The sequence below is a fragment of the Protopterus annectens genome, chromosome 14.part0 (genome assembly GCF_019279795.1).
Source record: "Protopterus annectens isolate FY-2018-M chromosome 14.part0, PAN1.0, whole genome shotgun sequence".
NCBI lineage: Eukaryota > Metazoa > Chordata > Ceratodontiformes > Protopteridae > Protopterus > Protopterus annectens.
The window spans coordinates 1,020,835,991-1,020,852,087 of NC_056748.1; the positions used below are offsets into that span (position 1 = coordinate 1,020,835,991).

At 32.5% G+C, this 16,097-nt stretch overlaps 1 protein-coding gene across 3 annotated transcripts in view; it reads right to left on the minus strand.

Annotated features, from left to right (window-relative positions):
- PYROXD2 (pyridine nucleotide-disulphide oxidoreductase domain 2) overlaps positions 1-16,097 on the minus strand; it is a 374,632-nt gene that overhangs the window by 253,404 nt on the left and 105,131 nt on the right. For all 3 annotated transcript variants that reach the window (XM_044056825.1, XM_044056823.1, XM_044056824.1), the window contains one exon: positions 5,400-5,553. In XM_044056825.1, the coding sequence (XP_043912760.1) occupies positions 5,400-5,553 (154 nt within the window). The remainder of the gene's footprint in view (positions 1-5,399; positions 5,554-16,097) is intronic.

The following is a 16,097-nucleotide window of genomic DNA, read 5'->3' on the forward strand; positions in this document are numbered from 1 at the left end:
TATGACAGAGATAAAACAGTTGTTTGAAGAAATTAAAAAGTCTCTGTTAGTCAATATGTCAATATTTATCATAAGAGATTTTTAATGTTAACCTTATGAAAGACAATTGAAAAACAACACAGGATATTAAAATGTTAAGGGAATTAATAAAATGTGGAGATCTAAAATGAAAGAATAGAGAATGGACATATAAAAGGGACATTTTTATGATTGAAATTGTTTTTATAATTTGCTCTAAATGCCTGAAAGAAATAACAAGGGGAGTACAGATGGCAAAGTTTGCCCATCTCAGAGCAGTATAGGCTAGAATAGTGAAATAATAAAGAAGGGAAAGGGATAAAGAGATTAATAAAGAGTTCAATTTAGGAATTAAAAATGTTAAAAAGAAAGAAATAGTATGGAAAGATCAGATGACAATGAGACTGTTTTATATATAAAAAGACACAGTGGGGTAATGTATAAACAGAGGAATAAAAATATATTAAAAATGGGAGAAAAAAATAAAAAGTAAGATTAAAAGTAAGCACATTTTATGGAATTAAGAGAAATAGATATAACAAGGAAGTGGAAAAACAAGGGAAATAGAAAAACAGATATGTGAAAAGAATAGAGAAATAATAAAAATAATTTTACATGGGCAACATTTTTTTCTATGCAGAAATAAAGAAAGAGAGGGTTTCTCCTTATTTAGGAAACATATGTAAACATGTGAGAGGGAAGGATGGATGCTCTCTTAAATGGCAAGGAGATGTAAAATACAAACAAGAAGATATGCAAGTGGCAGAGAATTTTGTAGGGAATAGTATGAAAAAGAGGAATTAAATGGGATGGGCAAGAAGAATAGAAAGTAAAAACATGTCAGAAAAAAAATTTTTTTAGAAAATGATATAACAATAGAACAAAATAAGGCGATAAAATAAGGCATGAATTAATCAGGGCCAGGATTAGATGGCTTAATTTATGAATACTATAAGGAAATGAATAAAGCTGAAATATATGTTTTTTAATATATGTTAAATAAATGAATGTAAGAAGGTATAAGAGAAGAAAACATGTGGTGGAGTGATAAAATGTATATGGAAAAAAGTATGAAAGAAAAGATATTAAAAATTGGAAGCCTTTAACACTAGGGAATACTGACTATAAAATGTTTATGAAAAAGGGAGGATAAACTACTTGATGAAGCAGTATCAGAAGATACCAATCATGTAAAAGGAACAGATTTGAAATAAAAGTTAAATAAAGAGAAGTACAGATGATGCTGAAAGAAAATAAAGAAGTAAAATGTGATATAAAAAGCCTTTGATAATATGAGCCACGAATCAATCTGGCACATTTTAGAGGCATGAGGTATAGGAGTAAAAATTACTGTGATAAAGAAATGTTATGAAAATTCATGGGTATAAGTTATGATAAATGGATGGATGTGAAAAATAAGTATTAAGAGAAATATAAAACAGGAATGCCCAATGAGTATGTGCTTTTTTATATTAGTAATAAACGCAGTAGTACAGACAAATCTGTATGAAATGAGGAGTGCAAGATGGGAGATCAAATGAAATGTTATATTCCCAATATGTATGACATATGCAGATGATTTAATTCCAGCAAGAAGAAAAACAAGGGCTGGATAAGTGAGGCTGCAATAAGGATCGGAAAACTGTTTAAAAAGTTGGTCTGCAGCTAAAAAATGAAGTGTAAGAGATTCAGTAAGATAAAATAAAAATAAATGGAACATATTTCACAGGAAAGGAAATAAAGATTTTGGAAGTGACCTTTGTTGAGTATGAAAGTATAATACGTCAATGGAGAGAGATACTAAAAGAGATAAATTGTTATCTGGGAGGAAAAGATTTTATTTATCATTTTAGATGATACAATCTATGTTGAATACTCGTGTTAGGAAAATATATATTTAGAGGATAATGGAATGGATAAATGGAAAAAGGCTTATTAAATTTTTTTAGCTTCATTTGGGGCCCAAAGCTGAACCTAGTGAGAAGAGGAATAATTTATAATAAACAGGGTGGCTTGATTAAAAAAAATCTAGTGGTACATTTAGCATCTATGCATTTATTTTGGGTAATGAGAAAGGTAAACGAAAGACAGAAAGAAACAATAGATAAGATGTTATATGAAGAATATAAAAAATGTATGGGAAGAAAAAAACAGACAAAAGAAAAGAAAAAAAGGACAAGATGTAAGAAAAATAATATGATAATGAAATCATGTAAGTTAATACTAAGTGAGGCATAAGGGAAAAGGAATGAATTGTACAATATGATTTTAAAATATTTGGGGGTGTTTATCTATGCAAGGAATTAAATGAATATAACAAAGGTCAATAAAAGACAGAAGAAGAATGGTTTGAAACTTTATATGAAGTACAGGATTTTTTGCAGATTATTTTATTAAACAAGTTACCAGCCAAAGATGATATGAAATATAAGGTGATGCAGAAACAAAAATGCGCTGACTGTAGTAAAGAAGAAACAATGAAACATAGTTTTCTAGATTACAAAAAGAACTTAGAATTTTTGGAAACGTTTAGACATGAATAAAAATGGGAAGAATTTAAATATTAAGTATGATAAAGTAAAACATGTGATATTGATAAATGAGATAAAGTGCTGTTTATGAAAATATGGGTGCTGTAAAACTGATATGAAAATTTGTTATATAACAAGAAAATGGAAGAGGATGGTGAATTTGTGAAAATAAGATGATTGTGGAAGGAATGGTAAGGACAGAGGATAAATATAAAAGAAAAAGATAAAATAAATAGAATTGTTTAGTTAAGTTTTTGTGCAGATTGTAAATAATTTTAAGTATAAATGTTAAAAAATGAAAAATAGAACCAATTGGCATAAAATAAATGCAAATGTTAATAAAGCACCCCTACTCTTTTCAATTAGTGCCATGGGATCTTTTACATCCACCTGAGCTATTACCAAATCAGGCAGATTGGGCCTGAGTTTAACATTTCATCCTGATTTGTACATAGTTTATAGTAATTTTTGATGAATGGATTCAGGTCTGTTTCAATAATAATCATGCTTTGAGGGACTAGTTGCTATCAATGTTTCATTTTACTTTTTATTTATATATTCATTTTAATTATATTATCTTATTTCATTCTAATATGAACAAATTCCATCTCTAGAGTATTTATTTGGATAATTTGAGTAGGAAATGTTGTTTGTGTGGGTTAGTGAATGTTTGTGTGTACACTGAGTACAGTTATTTCTTCTTTTGGGGGAGCACCATCTGTATTTTACTTTTAATGTTGTATCTTTTCTTTGAAACTAAGCATGCATTTGAATTTCAGAGGTTGACATGGAAGGGCTAGAAAGCTTGAGCTGCATGTATGTGTATATTTTTTTGCATGCAAGTGTATGAAATTTTAATTTGTTTTTTTTGTGATTAATGTTAATATGCCTATCTCACAGTATTTTCCTCCATGTCCTCCTGTTATTATAAGATTATTCTGCTTTTCTTCATAAGATTTTAGAGATGAACAAGTACCATTTTCTACTTTTCTTCATAGATTCTGTTCTAACAAAGTCCTTTTGGAGGTCATTTCTTGCAGTCTTCCTGGACTGATTTAGTCACTGTGATATCACTGTTAGTTTCATAATGTAGCACTATAGCTAACAATTATAAATAAGTGTAGGTAGACAGCTTATAAAGGAAGATAAGTTCATATTAGTCTTAACAGAATGCATTCTGATTTGCACAGAAGTTAGTACTGGAAAGGGCAATATGTACAAAACTTACACACACACACACACACACACACACACACACACACACACACACACACACACACACACACACACATACACACACACACACACTACAGACATTGTGTCCAGTTGCGGTGTTGAAGTGAGCAATGAAAAAAAGGACAAAGTCCACAATTTACTCGTTGGTTTATATGGTAAACATCTAAAATAATGGGACCTGCTACAGCGAGTCATGAAATGCTGAAATTGTTTTAAAATTATTAGCTACCATTTTTTTTTATTATGAAATCAGTCCCAGATTCTGACAAAAATGACTTGGGGGAGTTCTGAAAAGTGTAGACATCACAACCTGAATAGAGAAGGGCAATGTTATTAACATACAGAGTAGAATTCAAACATTTTACATGAAAGCTGTGATGGAGAAGGCCAAGGACAGCCTAGGAAGATACAGATAATAGGAAAATGCCAGAGACAGACCTGGGAGAGTACTGGTCTAGCCTTCGAGCAATGTTGTTCATTCATTCATTTAACCTATCCAGCATTAATGCAGAACCAGAGCTCCTCCCAGCATTTGAGTCTTAATGCAATGAGCTGTTCCTGAAGGGATACCATTCCATCACAAGATGCACATACAAACTCTAATTCTCACACAGTATGCACACCAGTTAGCAATTTAGCAAACTTTCAATTCACCCATTAGACTGTCATTGGAATTGGGGGACAAAACATCTCAGTGAAAAAAAAATGGGTGGCTATAGGGATCACCATTCAGTATTCATTCAGAGGCCCAAACAATAGAACCAAATTCTGTGAGGCAAAGATGTGATGCCAATCTCTGCACTACCATGCAGTATGAAATATCTTTTTCAAAAATGTTGCTTGCATAAGAACAAAATGAAAAAAGTGTTTTTATATAAATCTTATACAAATTTATGCATGTGATAAGTATTCAGTGTCAAAAGACTAATTGCAAATTGGAAGAGAAGAAAAAACCTACACTATGATAAGACAGGAACAGGAAAATAAATCAAGGACTGAGCAAAGTCACTAAGGCAAGAAATACTCACCAAAATACATCCAAATATATAAAACGAAAAAAAAATGAACTCAAAACTAAAAATAATGTCATAAACATACTCCATACTTTGACGCTCTTTGACAATCATCCATTAAATTGAGGTTCTCTGCCTTGCAATGGAAATGCAAGGAACTGGAGTACCTTTCCATGTCACTGAATCAACCTCTTAATTGTGTTAGTTTATATTTTATTTTACATGCAACAAAGTTTGCATGTTTTTGGCTAAGCAATTTTTATGCTAATGTTCTGTGTTTCATTTTATATCAGTGTTTTACATCACTGCAATGACTTTTGATCAAGAGGTATTGTGGCTTCAGCATGGTAGTATCTGATTCAAAGTCATGACAATCTATTCCATTAACAAGTTTAAACAATTATGTAGCTATTATTTTAACATTCTGAGCTATGTGATATACTACAGGTAAAACCAAAAAAAAAAAAAAAAAAAACAACAATAGGGAGAAGAAATCACAAACTTCAGAGAAATCTCAGAATCTTAACATCAGAAATGTAACTTAGTACCTATACTAAGGCTGTCATAGTCAAATGCATTACTTATGACCTCTGATACTTACCTGTCTTCATTATGGGTTTCAGGGTCTTTAGTGCTCTTATCCTCTTGATCAGGGATCCTTGGGTCAGAGCTGCAGTGTCAACAGGTATGGAATCAATCAAGGGGTCAATGCTGTTAACAAAGTGGTCCAATAATGCCTCATATTCAAGATAAACCTAAATTAATATAGAGGTAAAATACACAAAACTTATTTGCGGATAGTAATAAATATGACAAAATATTTTGGCACAGATGAGCATGTAACAGAATCAACAAACTATGTTACAGCATGTAATTCTGTCTGCAAACTCATATTAAACCAGTTCTGCATACAAATCTATTAACAATTTCCCAGAATTTCTAAGTCAAGAGTTCTTCCTACTACATTCAAATAATAGTTCTATAACATTATGATTATCTTGTAACAACATTACTAAAGAAATATAATGCTTCTTAGTCTTTGTACCCAAGTATCCAAAACATAAGAAAAACAGCTTGTATACAGAATGCATTGTAATATAACAGTAATCAGTGAAGGTAAAAAAGTTTTTAAGTGGCTTTAATGCTTCATTTTAATTGATGTTTTGCTAAATATTATTCACTGCACCTAACTTTGCTGCCTATGGTAATTACACTCCGACAATACCCTGTATAATCCCAGTTTGATAAGCAGCTTGGGTGCTTGAAGATTTGGGCAGTAAAGTACATCTAGATGAAGAATAATATCATGCTGGGGGGAGCGAATCTGTCATATTACCTAAAGGTGGTAATTGCCTATTTAAGGAGGTAATTTACATCAGTAAATGTAAAGAGTGTGATGCTTTTTACATTGATAAAACAGAGATACCCTTGGAAACGTATATATGAGCATTATAACTTAAAATAGCCAAATTAGATTAACTCTCTTTTTAAAGATTCTTCGCTTTTCCCAGATCATGATATTTTTCTATTTTCTATACTTAAGTAAGTCCCTTTAAACCCCAGGGTGACATGGAGAGACATTAATAGAATATGAAGAGTTGCTGTAGCAACTCAAATTTAACATAGGGTCTCGCCAGGTTTGAATGACAATATTTCTTTCAGTAGTGTACTTAAACTGAGGGCTGTCAAACTATAATTTAATTCCTATGCATTAAGAGACTAATTTTTTTACTTACTTATACATTTTTTTACAAATTATAGCTTACTTTTAGTGAGTACCACAAATATTCAACAGTTTTAGAATTCTGCAATTGTATAAACATTTTATTCAGTAATTTATTCTTGCTCAGTACTTCTTAACATATTTTAATGTGTTTTTCTAATTTATTGATTTAATTAATTTTTTTCTAAAGCCCTTATAACTTATTTCTTTGTGGCATAGGACTGTGGTTGTGTAATTTAGAATGATCACATAAAGGCTGATTCACTTCTAAAGAAGTCTGGTTGTAAGACAGAATGGAAAACATGCTTAACTTCCCAATAAACAAGTGTTGTACTTGGTTGACTGTGGCTCCTTCCTGCCTTGTTGCTGTTTTCTGGGTATTTTTCTCTTTTTTTTTTTTTGGTTCAATTAAGGATTTTTTTTAACCTGCTGCTTTTCTTTTTGGAGTTATTAGTTTCTCAGCATTTATGGCAAACATGCATCAGGAAGCTTTGATGGATTTGTTTGGGGATGAGATCCATTATAAGCTTCCCCTTGATTCTACTCCTTCACAAACTGTGCATGTTGTCACTGAGCTTACTAGAATGGTTAACTTCTTAACTCAACATATGAAAGAGGCTGGCATTCCAGCTTCATTTCCAGTTTTAGAAAATGTACACTTAAACCATTTATTCCTGGCAGTAATCTTAACCACATGGCTTGACTTTTTCATTTTGGAGATTCGGAATGAATGGTTGCTGGAAACAAATTTACATATCCATCAGAACTTAACACTCATCAAGTAGTAAATGAGAATCTAGCTACTCATTGCATTTCAGAGCAAGCTGATTTGAACAGACATAGTGCTGATTTTGTCAATGAACATTTTAAGTATGGTAACTCTTCTAATTTTAACATTACAGATTGGTATCAGAAAAATGTGGCTATACATAATGTGGTACATTTTTCCACTGATAGAACTAGACAGCTATGTTTAAGAGACAATATTAAGCTACTTGAAAAGAAATTACATAAAGTTCATATCCTACTTCTAGATAATTTGTTTTTAAACACTTGCATTTACCACCAACATGTACCAAAAGGTTTGTGGGTTTATACATTTCCAAATGGAATCTCTTCTGGGTCTTTACTTCATAAGGAACTGGTTTCTATGTTTGATAAACATGGTATCGAACTTATGACTGTTTTGTTCAAGGACAATGAGAGACATATAGATATCCTTTTAACTGAAATTCAGAGTCTTGATACTTTTATTCAAAAAGATCTGTTGTTTATTATGATAATGAATATACTACCATTCCTTTTGCATATTGACAAACTATGTGAAATTATCAAAGGTAGAAAACAGAAAAAAATTATTAAGGGATTTGAAGGTCTATGAGACACACAGTGTCTACCCTCTGCCTAAGGGATCCCTTAATAACACAACTGAATTTAACTCAGCTGACAATGGTTTGTGTACTTTTACAGTTGATTTAGCTGCCTATTCTCTACCAGATATCAATAATCCAGTAGACATTCCTCCATTCTATAGGTCCTCCAGACTAGCTAGGCAGGAAGGTCATTTTCATCCTATGCAGGAGGAAATAATGGACACAGGTCATTCTATGCCTCCAAAACCTGAAACCAGCAGGAACAAGTACAACAACTACAGCAATTCCAACAAGAGGAGGAAGGGACAAGGAGAGAAGGGTTGGAACAGAAAACTTTAGATGCTACTCATATTCAAGATGGTGTACTTTGTTCTTATAATGGCTTCAGTATTTTAATTGAGTCTCTATTTAAACCACAAAAGTTTGAAAAAATCGAATGGCTAAAAAAATGAATATTCAGTTACTCGAAATTGGTTTTGTAGGGGGCTGCACCCACCACACCCCCTGCTAATTATATATACCCCCTGCTAATTATATATACCAACTCCAAGATCACACTACAGTGAGGAAAGGGCAAATTTTCCGATCTTCACTGTACTGCGATCTCAGAAAACCAATCTCTAGTAGCAGAATATTCGGCTTTTAAGCCGTTTGATTTTTTTAAAACTTTCATGGTTCTAATAGGGACCCATTTTAATTATAGTAGTATAGAGGTTACTCCTGTTCATTTTCAGCTTTTCCAAAGAGGCCTGATCTTTGTCCCTGCTACAAGGTTTGATTTAAATGATCGTCTAACAGAACTTAAATTATACATGAGGAAACAAACTGTTATGTCAGATAGTGATAAAACACAACAATGAGATAAGGTGTAAAGGTAATGATAACCCTCTGCCCCACCATTTAATACACTTATTTGAACAGAAATGTTTCTCACATATTCATCAGTTCAATAAGAAATTTTGCAAAGGTGTTAAAAATCTGAGTATTGAATTAAAGGATATTTGGCATGATTTAACAAGTAGAAATATAAGAATATTGAAACCTGATAAGGGTGGTGGAATTGTTATTATGACTTTATTAGATTAAAACAGGTCTATATTATAACCTTGAAGGTTTAAAACTTCGAATCACTAAAGATTGAACTTTTGTGATCGAAGTCTTAAACCATCGAAACCAAAAAAAAAATAGTAAATTAAAAAAAATAAATAAACTAGTGTGAAGGTAGGGGGCAAGCCCCCCGCACCCCACACCACCCTACTTAAATATACCAACTCCAAGAACGCACCCCCACACCCCCCACTTAAATATGCCAACTCCGAGAATGCACTACATTGAAGTAAAACATTCAATATAGTGTGCTTTTGTTATTCTCATGTTGACAATATCGTATTCGATATTGTCAGACTTTGAGATTGCAATATAGACCTGATTAAAACAATAGAATAGTCAATATATTATTCAACAATGACAACTATATTTCTGTGTCTCAGAATGAGACAATGCCACACAAACATACTAATGTTTATCCTTGAAGACCTATTATTAAACATATTTCTAAAAAATGAATTTAATATTTTATCTAATCCCAGATCATTCACCTATACAATTTTCAGGGTTCTCAAAGTTTGGCACCCCCCCACTAACAGTGATAGAAGCTGCACAAGATTCAAAGATCTACCTACCTATTTGCAGCATACATCGACAGGAAGTTAAAGCCACACATGAAGTTATTTCCCCACATGATAAGGGATTCTTGTGACTTTTTTTGGAAAATTGAAGCATAAGTTATACAGTTAGGACCTTATTTCTATTACTATTGATATTGTCAATTTATTCACATCTATCCACATGACCTCTGCTTAGATTTCTTTTACTGAGATAGTTTCCTCTTATTGTTTATTAAATGATTGACATTCATTTAATTATTGATCTTATGGACATTATTTTAAGAAATAATTTCCATTACTTTCAGAGGGAACTTTTTAAACAGAAGAGGGGTGCTTCCATGGGTGCCATTTGTGTCCCAACATACTGTAACATGGTAATGTACATATGGGAATTGAAATACATTTTTAATTCTGAATATAGTAAATATCAGAAAATGTATGTGAGATTCTTAGATGACATTTGTGTATTGTAGTGTGGTTCCTCACAAATGGAATGATTTTTTTGTTTACATTGCACATTTTTTTTAGTTTGCATATCAGTCCTCAAGGGACTCTATTCATTTTCAGATGTCACTGTTACAAAAATCATGGAGCAGGTTTCTTGCCTAACATCTACAGGAAGCCCACCTTTTCAAATTCATACCTTCATTATGATAGCTGTCATCCTGTTACACAAAAGAAGGCTTTAGTTAAGGGGCAATTTGTCAGATTAGCTAGGACGGTTTCTGATGATGATACATTTGAACTTGGATATCATTTTTAACTAGAATGCTTTTGCAATGAGGCTATCCTGTTAAATTTGTTCTTAAAATTAGAACAGAAGTCACACAAAACAGACACTCAAGATTTAAAACACTGTTAGATACTGAATTTGGTTCTGGAGGGCAGACTGTTGAACAAAGGGGTTGTTCTTATGATACAGTTTTTGTGATGAAATATTTCCTTGAATGTTCCCAAATAAAAGGATTATTAGGAACAAATAGTCAATTTTCCAATCTGACTAGGATTTAACTAAAAAAGTTAGGAGATTATCCAGTTTTTATACATACAAATGGAAAAAATTAAAAAAAAAACTGATTAAATGGGGAGAAAAACAAAAAACCTAGAGGAATATACAATTGGCACAAATAAATGTGGTGGATATAATCACTGTATGTACATCTATATGAAGAATAATATCATGCTTGATGGAGAATTTGTAAGATTACCTAAAGGTAGTTACTGCCTATGTAAGGGCATAATTTACATCAGTAAATGTAAGTGTGTGATGCCTTTTACACTGGTAAAACAGACAGACCTCTTGGGAAACATATATATGAGCATTATTATGATTTAAAAAAAGAAAACTGAGAATAATGCTCTTTATAAACACTCTTCACTCTTCCCAGGTAATAATATTTTTTCTGTTTTCTATACTTGAGCAAGTCCCTTTAAACTCCCAGGGGGAGCCATGGGAGACACTAATAAAATATAAATAGTTGCCGTGGCAACTGAGACTTAATACAGGGGTCCCTCAAGGTTCGAATTATAATATTTCTATCAGTAGTATACTTAAACTTATGGCTGCTAAACTATAAATTAATTCCTATGCATTAAGAGATTTTTTTTACTTATGTATACTACTTTTTACAAATTGTAACTTACATTTACTGAGTATCATAAATATTCAACTGTTTTAGATTGTACAATTGTATAAATATTTTATTCAGTAATTCATTCTTGCTCAGTATTTTTTAACATATGTTTTAACATGTTTCTGTGATTAATTTATCTATTTATTTTTTTCTGAAGCCTTATAGGTTAATTCTTTGTGGCATGTGACTATGATTATGCTATTTAAGATCACATAAAAGTCGATTCAGTTTTGAAGAAGTCCAATTGTAAGACAGAACAGACAAAAGTGCTTAACTTCTGAATAAATGAGTGTTTCCTTGCGGTTCCTTTCCGCCTTGTTGCTGTTTTCCTGAGTTTTTTCTTTTTAATGTTTCTGAATAAGCAAGAGTTATTTTTTATTTGCAGTTGTGAACTAGGTTAGTTTGATTGGGCATAGCTTCTTTTTAGCACATGCCCATGAAGAAGCTTCATTACAGAAAAACAAACCAAAGGAAAAAAAAAAAAAAAAAACAAAGAAAACAAAAATGCAGCATCCTGTAAGTTGCATTTTCTTTGCACATATGAAGTAAAACATATATGTGTATATATATATATATATATATATATATATATATATATATATATATATATATATAAACATATGCTGGGTTTTTTTTTGTTTTATTTTTACCTAAAAAAAACCCTGCTTAATGCAAGTAATTTGAAGTGGTGAAAAGTAGGAGAAAAAAATAAAAGTAAGATAGCATGACATCTTTTAAGATATATTTTCACATAAGCTATACAATAATGCAGGAAAGAATAACCAGGCATACATCAAAAATAAGAAATTACAATGTATTACAAAGACACAAAGAAATTCAGAAACATGGCTGGATGACCTTCACTTCACTTTAATCCAAGGTACACATTATCAGTAAGCGCTTTCCTCTCCCAATAACAATCACAGTAAGAGACTTAGTCAGACTGAAATACTTATCACATCAAACACTTTAAATACACCTTTCAAGGCACATGATATATCACATGATTCCTACTAAATATATTCATTTAAAAAGACATATACACTTAAAATAGCCTAACACTTATAATACCTATGCTACCTCCTAATGTTTTAACCCCTTCCTTTTTAAGTACATACTGAATTCTTCCCTATTTTGTTTAGTCCAGGTGGAAAACATGCATTTAATCTAACCTGCCAGCAATGTTCTAGCCAGCCAAGTTCCTCTTCTATATTCACAATATTAATGGTATTTACCAGGGCTTCTAATACTAAGAATTTGTAATCTACCTTACAAGAGCCACTTTTATAGTGTTTACACATAGCATTTTTAGTATCTCCTATATTAATAGCATATTTGTGTTTGTATATCCTTCTGTTAAGTTCCCTTGTCATTCTTCCTACATAGAAACTTTTACACTCAGCGCAAATTATAAGATAAATCACACACACACAAACACACACACACACACACACACACACACACACACACACACACACACACACACACTAAGCAGTAAACAAAGTCAGTTCATTGTTAAAGAAAACCAGAACCTCAAAGCCGTAAAACTTCAGTTTGCTCAAAAGCCTTCATGAGCAGTAACAGCACAAAAGCAGTTGTTTCATGCACAGGGAGTTAACCTTACCTAAGCAGCAGTAAAACTGTAAAAGCAGTTTCCATACCAGAAATTTACCAGAGCAGCAGTTCAAAACAGAAAGCTTTCCTGTTTTAGCCATGATGCCCTAATTCTGACCGACTGATGGAGCTGATGTCATCGCGCACATGATGACGTCAGCTCCAAACACACAAAAGCAAACTTTTTTTAAAAAATCGGGAATGAAGAGGTTCCACTCGGGAATTGTGGCACCCCAATATTTGGACCCCAAAACTCGGTACAAACTGAGTTATTTGGTACAGTTAGGAGGTCTGAACATACCCATAAATAAATTTGCATACATGCACCCTGTAGCTGGTGATACATAACTTCATTAAACTCAAAATAATTATTTGTTAAACTAAAATAAATTAAATCTATAATATAGTGGGCTACCGGACTATCACCCAAAAACAATTGCAATGCCTGTATGCCAAACTCATGTAATATATTAGTATATAAACTTTTAACATCAACTGTAATCCAGTACATATCTTTATTCCATTGAGCATCAAAAGTTTTGCTAAGAAAGTCAAACGAGTCTTTAATATATGAGGGTAAATTAATAACTATTTTCAATAAATATTTATGTAATAGCAAGCCAATATTGCGTAAAAAATATTTACAGGCCGTGACTATCGGTTTCCCTGGGGGATTATGCATATCCTTGTGAATCTTGGGAAGGCAATAAAAATATGGCTTTCCACATCCCTCAATATTAAGCTTTTTGTCAATATCACTTTTAGACCCACAGCCCAGCCTCAAACCTTTATCCAGTAAATTCTAGAACTTAGTTAAAGCTTGTGTATACTTCTGTTCATATACTACTTCATAAAACCCTTTTTATCATTTAAGAGATCGTAGCACATCTTTAAATACTGAGAAAAATGCATTATTACAACTTTATTGCCTTTGTCTGATAGCTTAATAACCAATTATTTCTGCTTACCAAGATCCATTAAAGCTTAACACTCCATTTTAGTTAAATAAGAATTTTTACCAGCATTCTTATTTATAACAAAATCAAAAATAATTTTGTCAATACCATAATTAACCATGAACTGAAACTTTTGAATGCCCTCATGTCTAAAAGAAGGAATGAAATTACTTTTTTGCATAATACAACTCATATCAAGCTGATAAGCATTAACTTCTGTCTCATCCTCCTTACTAGATACACAAGAGAAAAATGTATCACTAGACTTATCCACAGATTCAATAGTGATATCTAACTCACTTTCAGTATCAATATTTTTCTATTAATAAAAAATCTTTCAAATGCAATTTTCTAATGAACTGGAAAACTTGCATCATTAACACGAGCCCTTGGCAACACAGTGGGAATAAACTTCAAAGCACAATTCAAAAATGACATTTGTAAATCATTAAGCATGCAACCAGAAAGATTCACAATTAAATCACTAGCACAGCCATCCGCTATTACAATTAACACAGTCAGTGCCATTTGGTTCTTTTGTCCCGTCAGTTAAATGTCCCTCTCTATAATTCTCATAATAAGATCTGTCCCATTTTCTGTTACCTGCTGGCTTACGAAAAGTCTCTACTATATATGTGGCATCCTGAGCCTTTGGAAGAGGTGTTTAGGCAGCTTCATTGTTCTCAATATCTGTGAAATCCCTTGTAACATCCATAGAAGCATAAGCACCACCATTCTGGCCCTGCTGCACCACTGGCTGACAAAAATGAATCCTAGAGCGACATCCCCGACGATTGTCTGATCTCACAAAGGCAGTACCATTATCATAATCACGTAAGTCATGTTGCAATTTTATTTTCTTTTTTTTCAAAAGCTCTTTCTGTAAAACAATTAATTTCTCATTAATGTCACTAAGGCACTGGTCTATACATGAAGCATCAAGCAAAGCAGTCAGATAAGCAGGCTGAGGTGATTTCTGCTTTCAGTTTTCTTTGTTTAACTACATCCCTCTGTAGAAGGATAGTAAGCCAGTCTATGACACAATGGTGAGCCTACCTACTTAACTCTGAAGACTTTATCTTGATTATGAGAGGTCAAACGGGGTAGGGGGATTTTTAAAGGCATGAAGATCTCTAGGAGTAATATCAAGTTCAACATGACGTTGTAGGCTTAACATATTAAAATGTACTGAAGTTTCTTTCAACATCAGTTGTTCTAGTTTTGAAAATAAGGCAAGTGCCTCTGGAGATAAGGATCTAGAGGAATGCTTACCAATCATATTAAACAGATTTACAGTCCTCTTATTCCTCGTTTCTTCCAAAAATCTTTCCCATGTTTTTGGCAGCACTTCACCACTAGAGCCTTCCATATTACGTTGTTCTCCTGTATATCTCACAAAACTGTCCAAAGTTCTCTGTGAAGAGTCTGCACCACCTTTTCTAAATATTCTGGGTAGGTGAATAGCTGGGTCACTGGCCATAAAGATATTAATATTAATACAATGACCAACATAAAGTATTAATAAAATAAAATAAAAAAACAACAAAGGCCAGATAACCAGATTTATTACAAAAAAAATGCAGTTATCTAGTGCCTTGGCTCAAAAAAGCCCTCAAGGAATAAAAGTACCATTAACAACCAGACCTTAAATAGCACCAATAATTCTCCACCCATAATTACAAATTATTCAATTAAACAATTAAATCACAAACTTCCAGTTGCATTCTACATTAAGTCCAGCAGGGGTCAGGGTTGCATACTTTAAAATACATGCAACCTCCTCATACAACAATTTTTTTCTTTATATCTGAACTGCTGGATCACTATCATGATACAATTTAAAATGCACAGCTAGAGGGCTTTCTGTCTTGGCAGTCTTAATATCCCTGATATGTTTCTGTAATCCAGATGTTCTCCTTTATAAAACATTTTGTAAGGACATATCAATGCATAAATACCACCTTCCATGTAACAACAATATACACCTATAGATGTAAAAGAAATGGCATTAATCTTATCAAATATAATATATTAACAACTAATACAATGATTGCAAGGCAAAGTCCCAACCCTTTTGGGCTGGCCAACCCAGTTATCTGTAGACTACTACTATGCACTACTATATTTTTAATACTACAACCCCTTTTGTAAGAAAATACAGGAGCACTACCTATAACACCTATCAATTCTTCAAACTTAAGTAAAATCCCCCAATAATAGTAAACAACAGTCTTAACCTGTTCACTTTATTTAACAGATTGATATCAGCTTGGTCAACACCATTTGGTTCTCTGAAACAGATGGTCCACATGTGCACAAGACTGACAGTCCC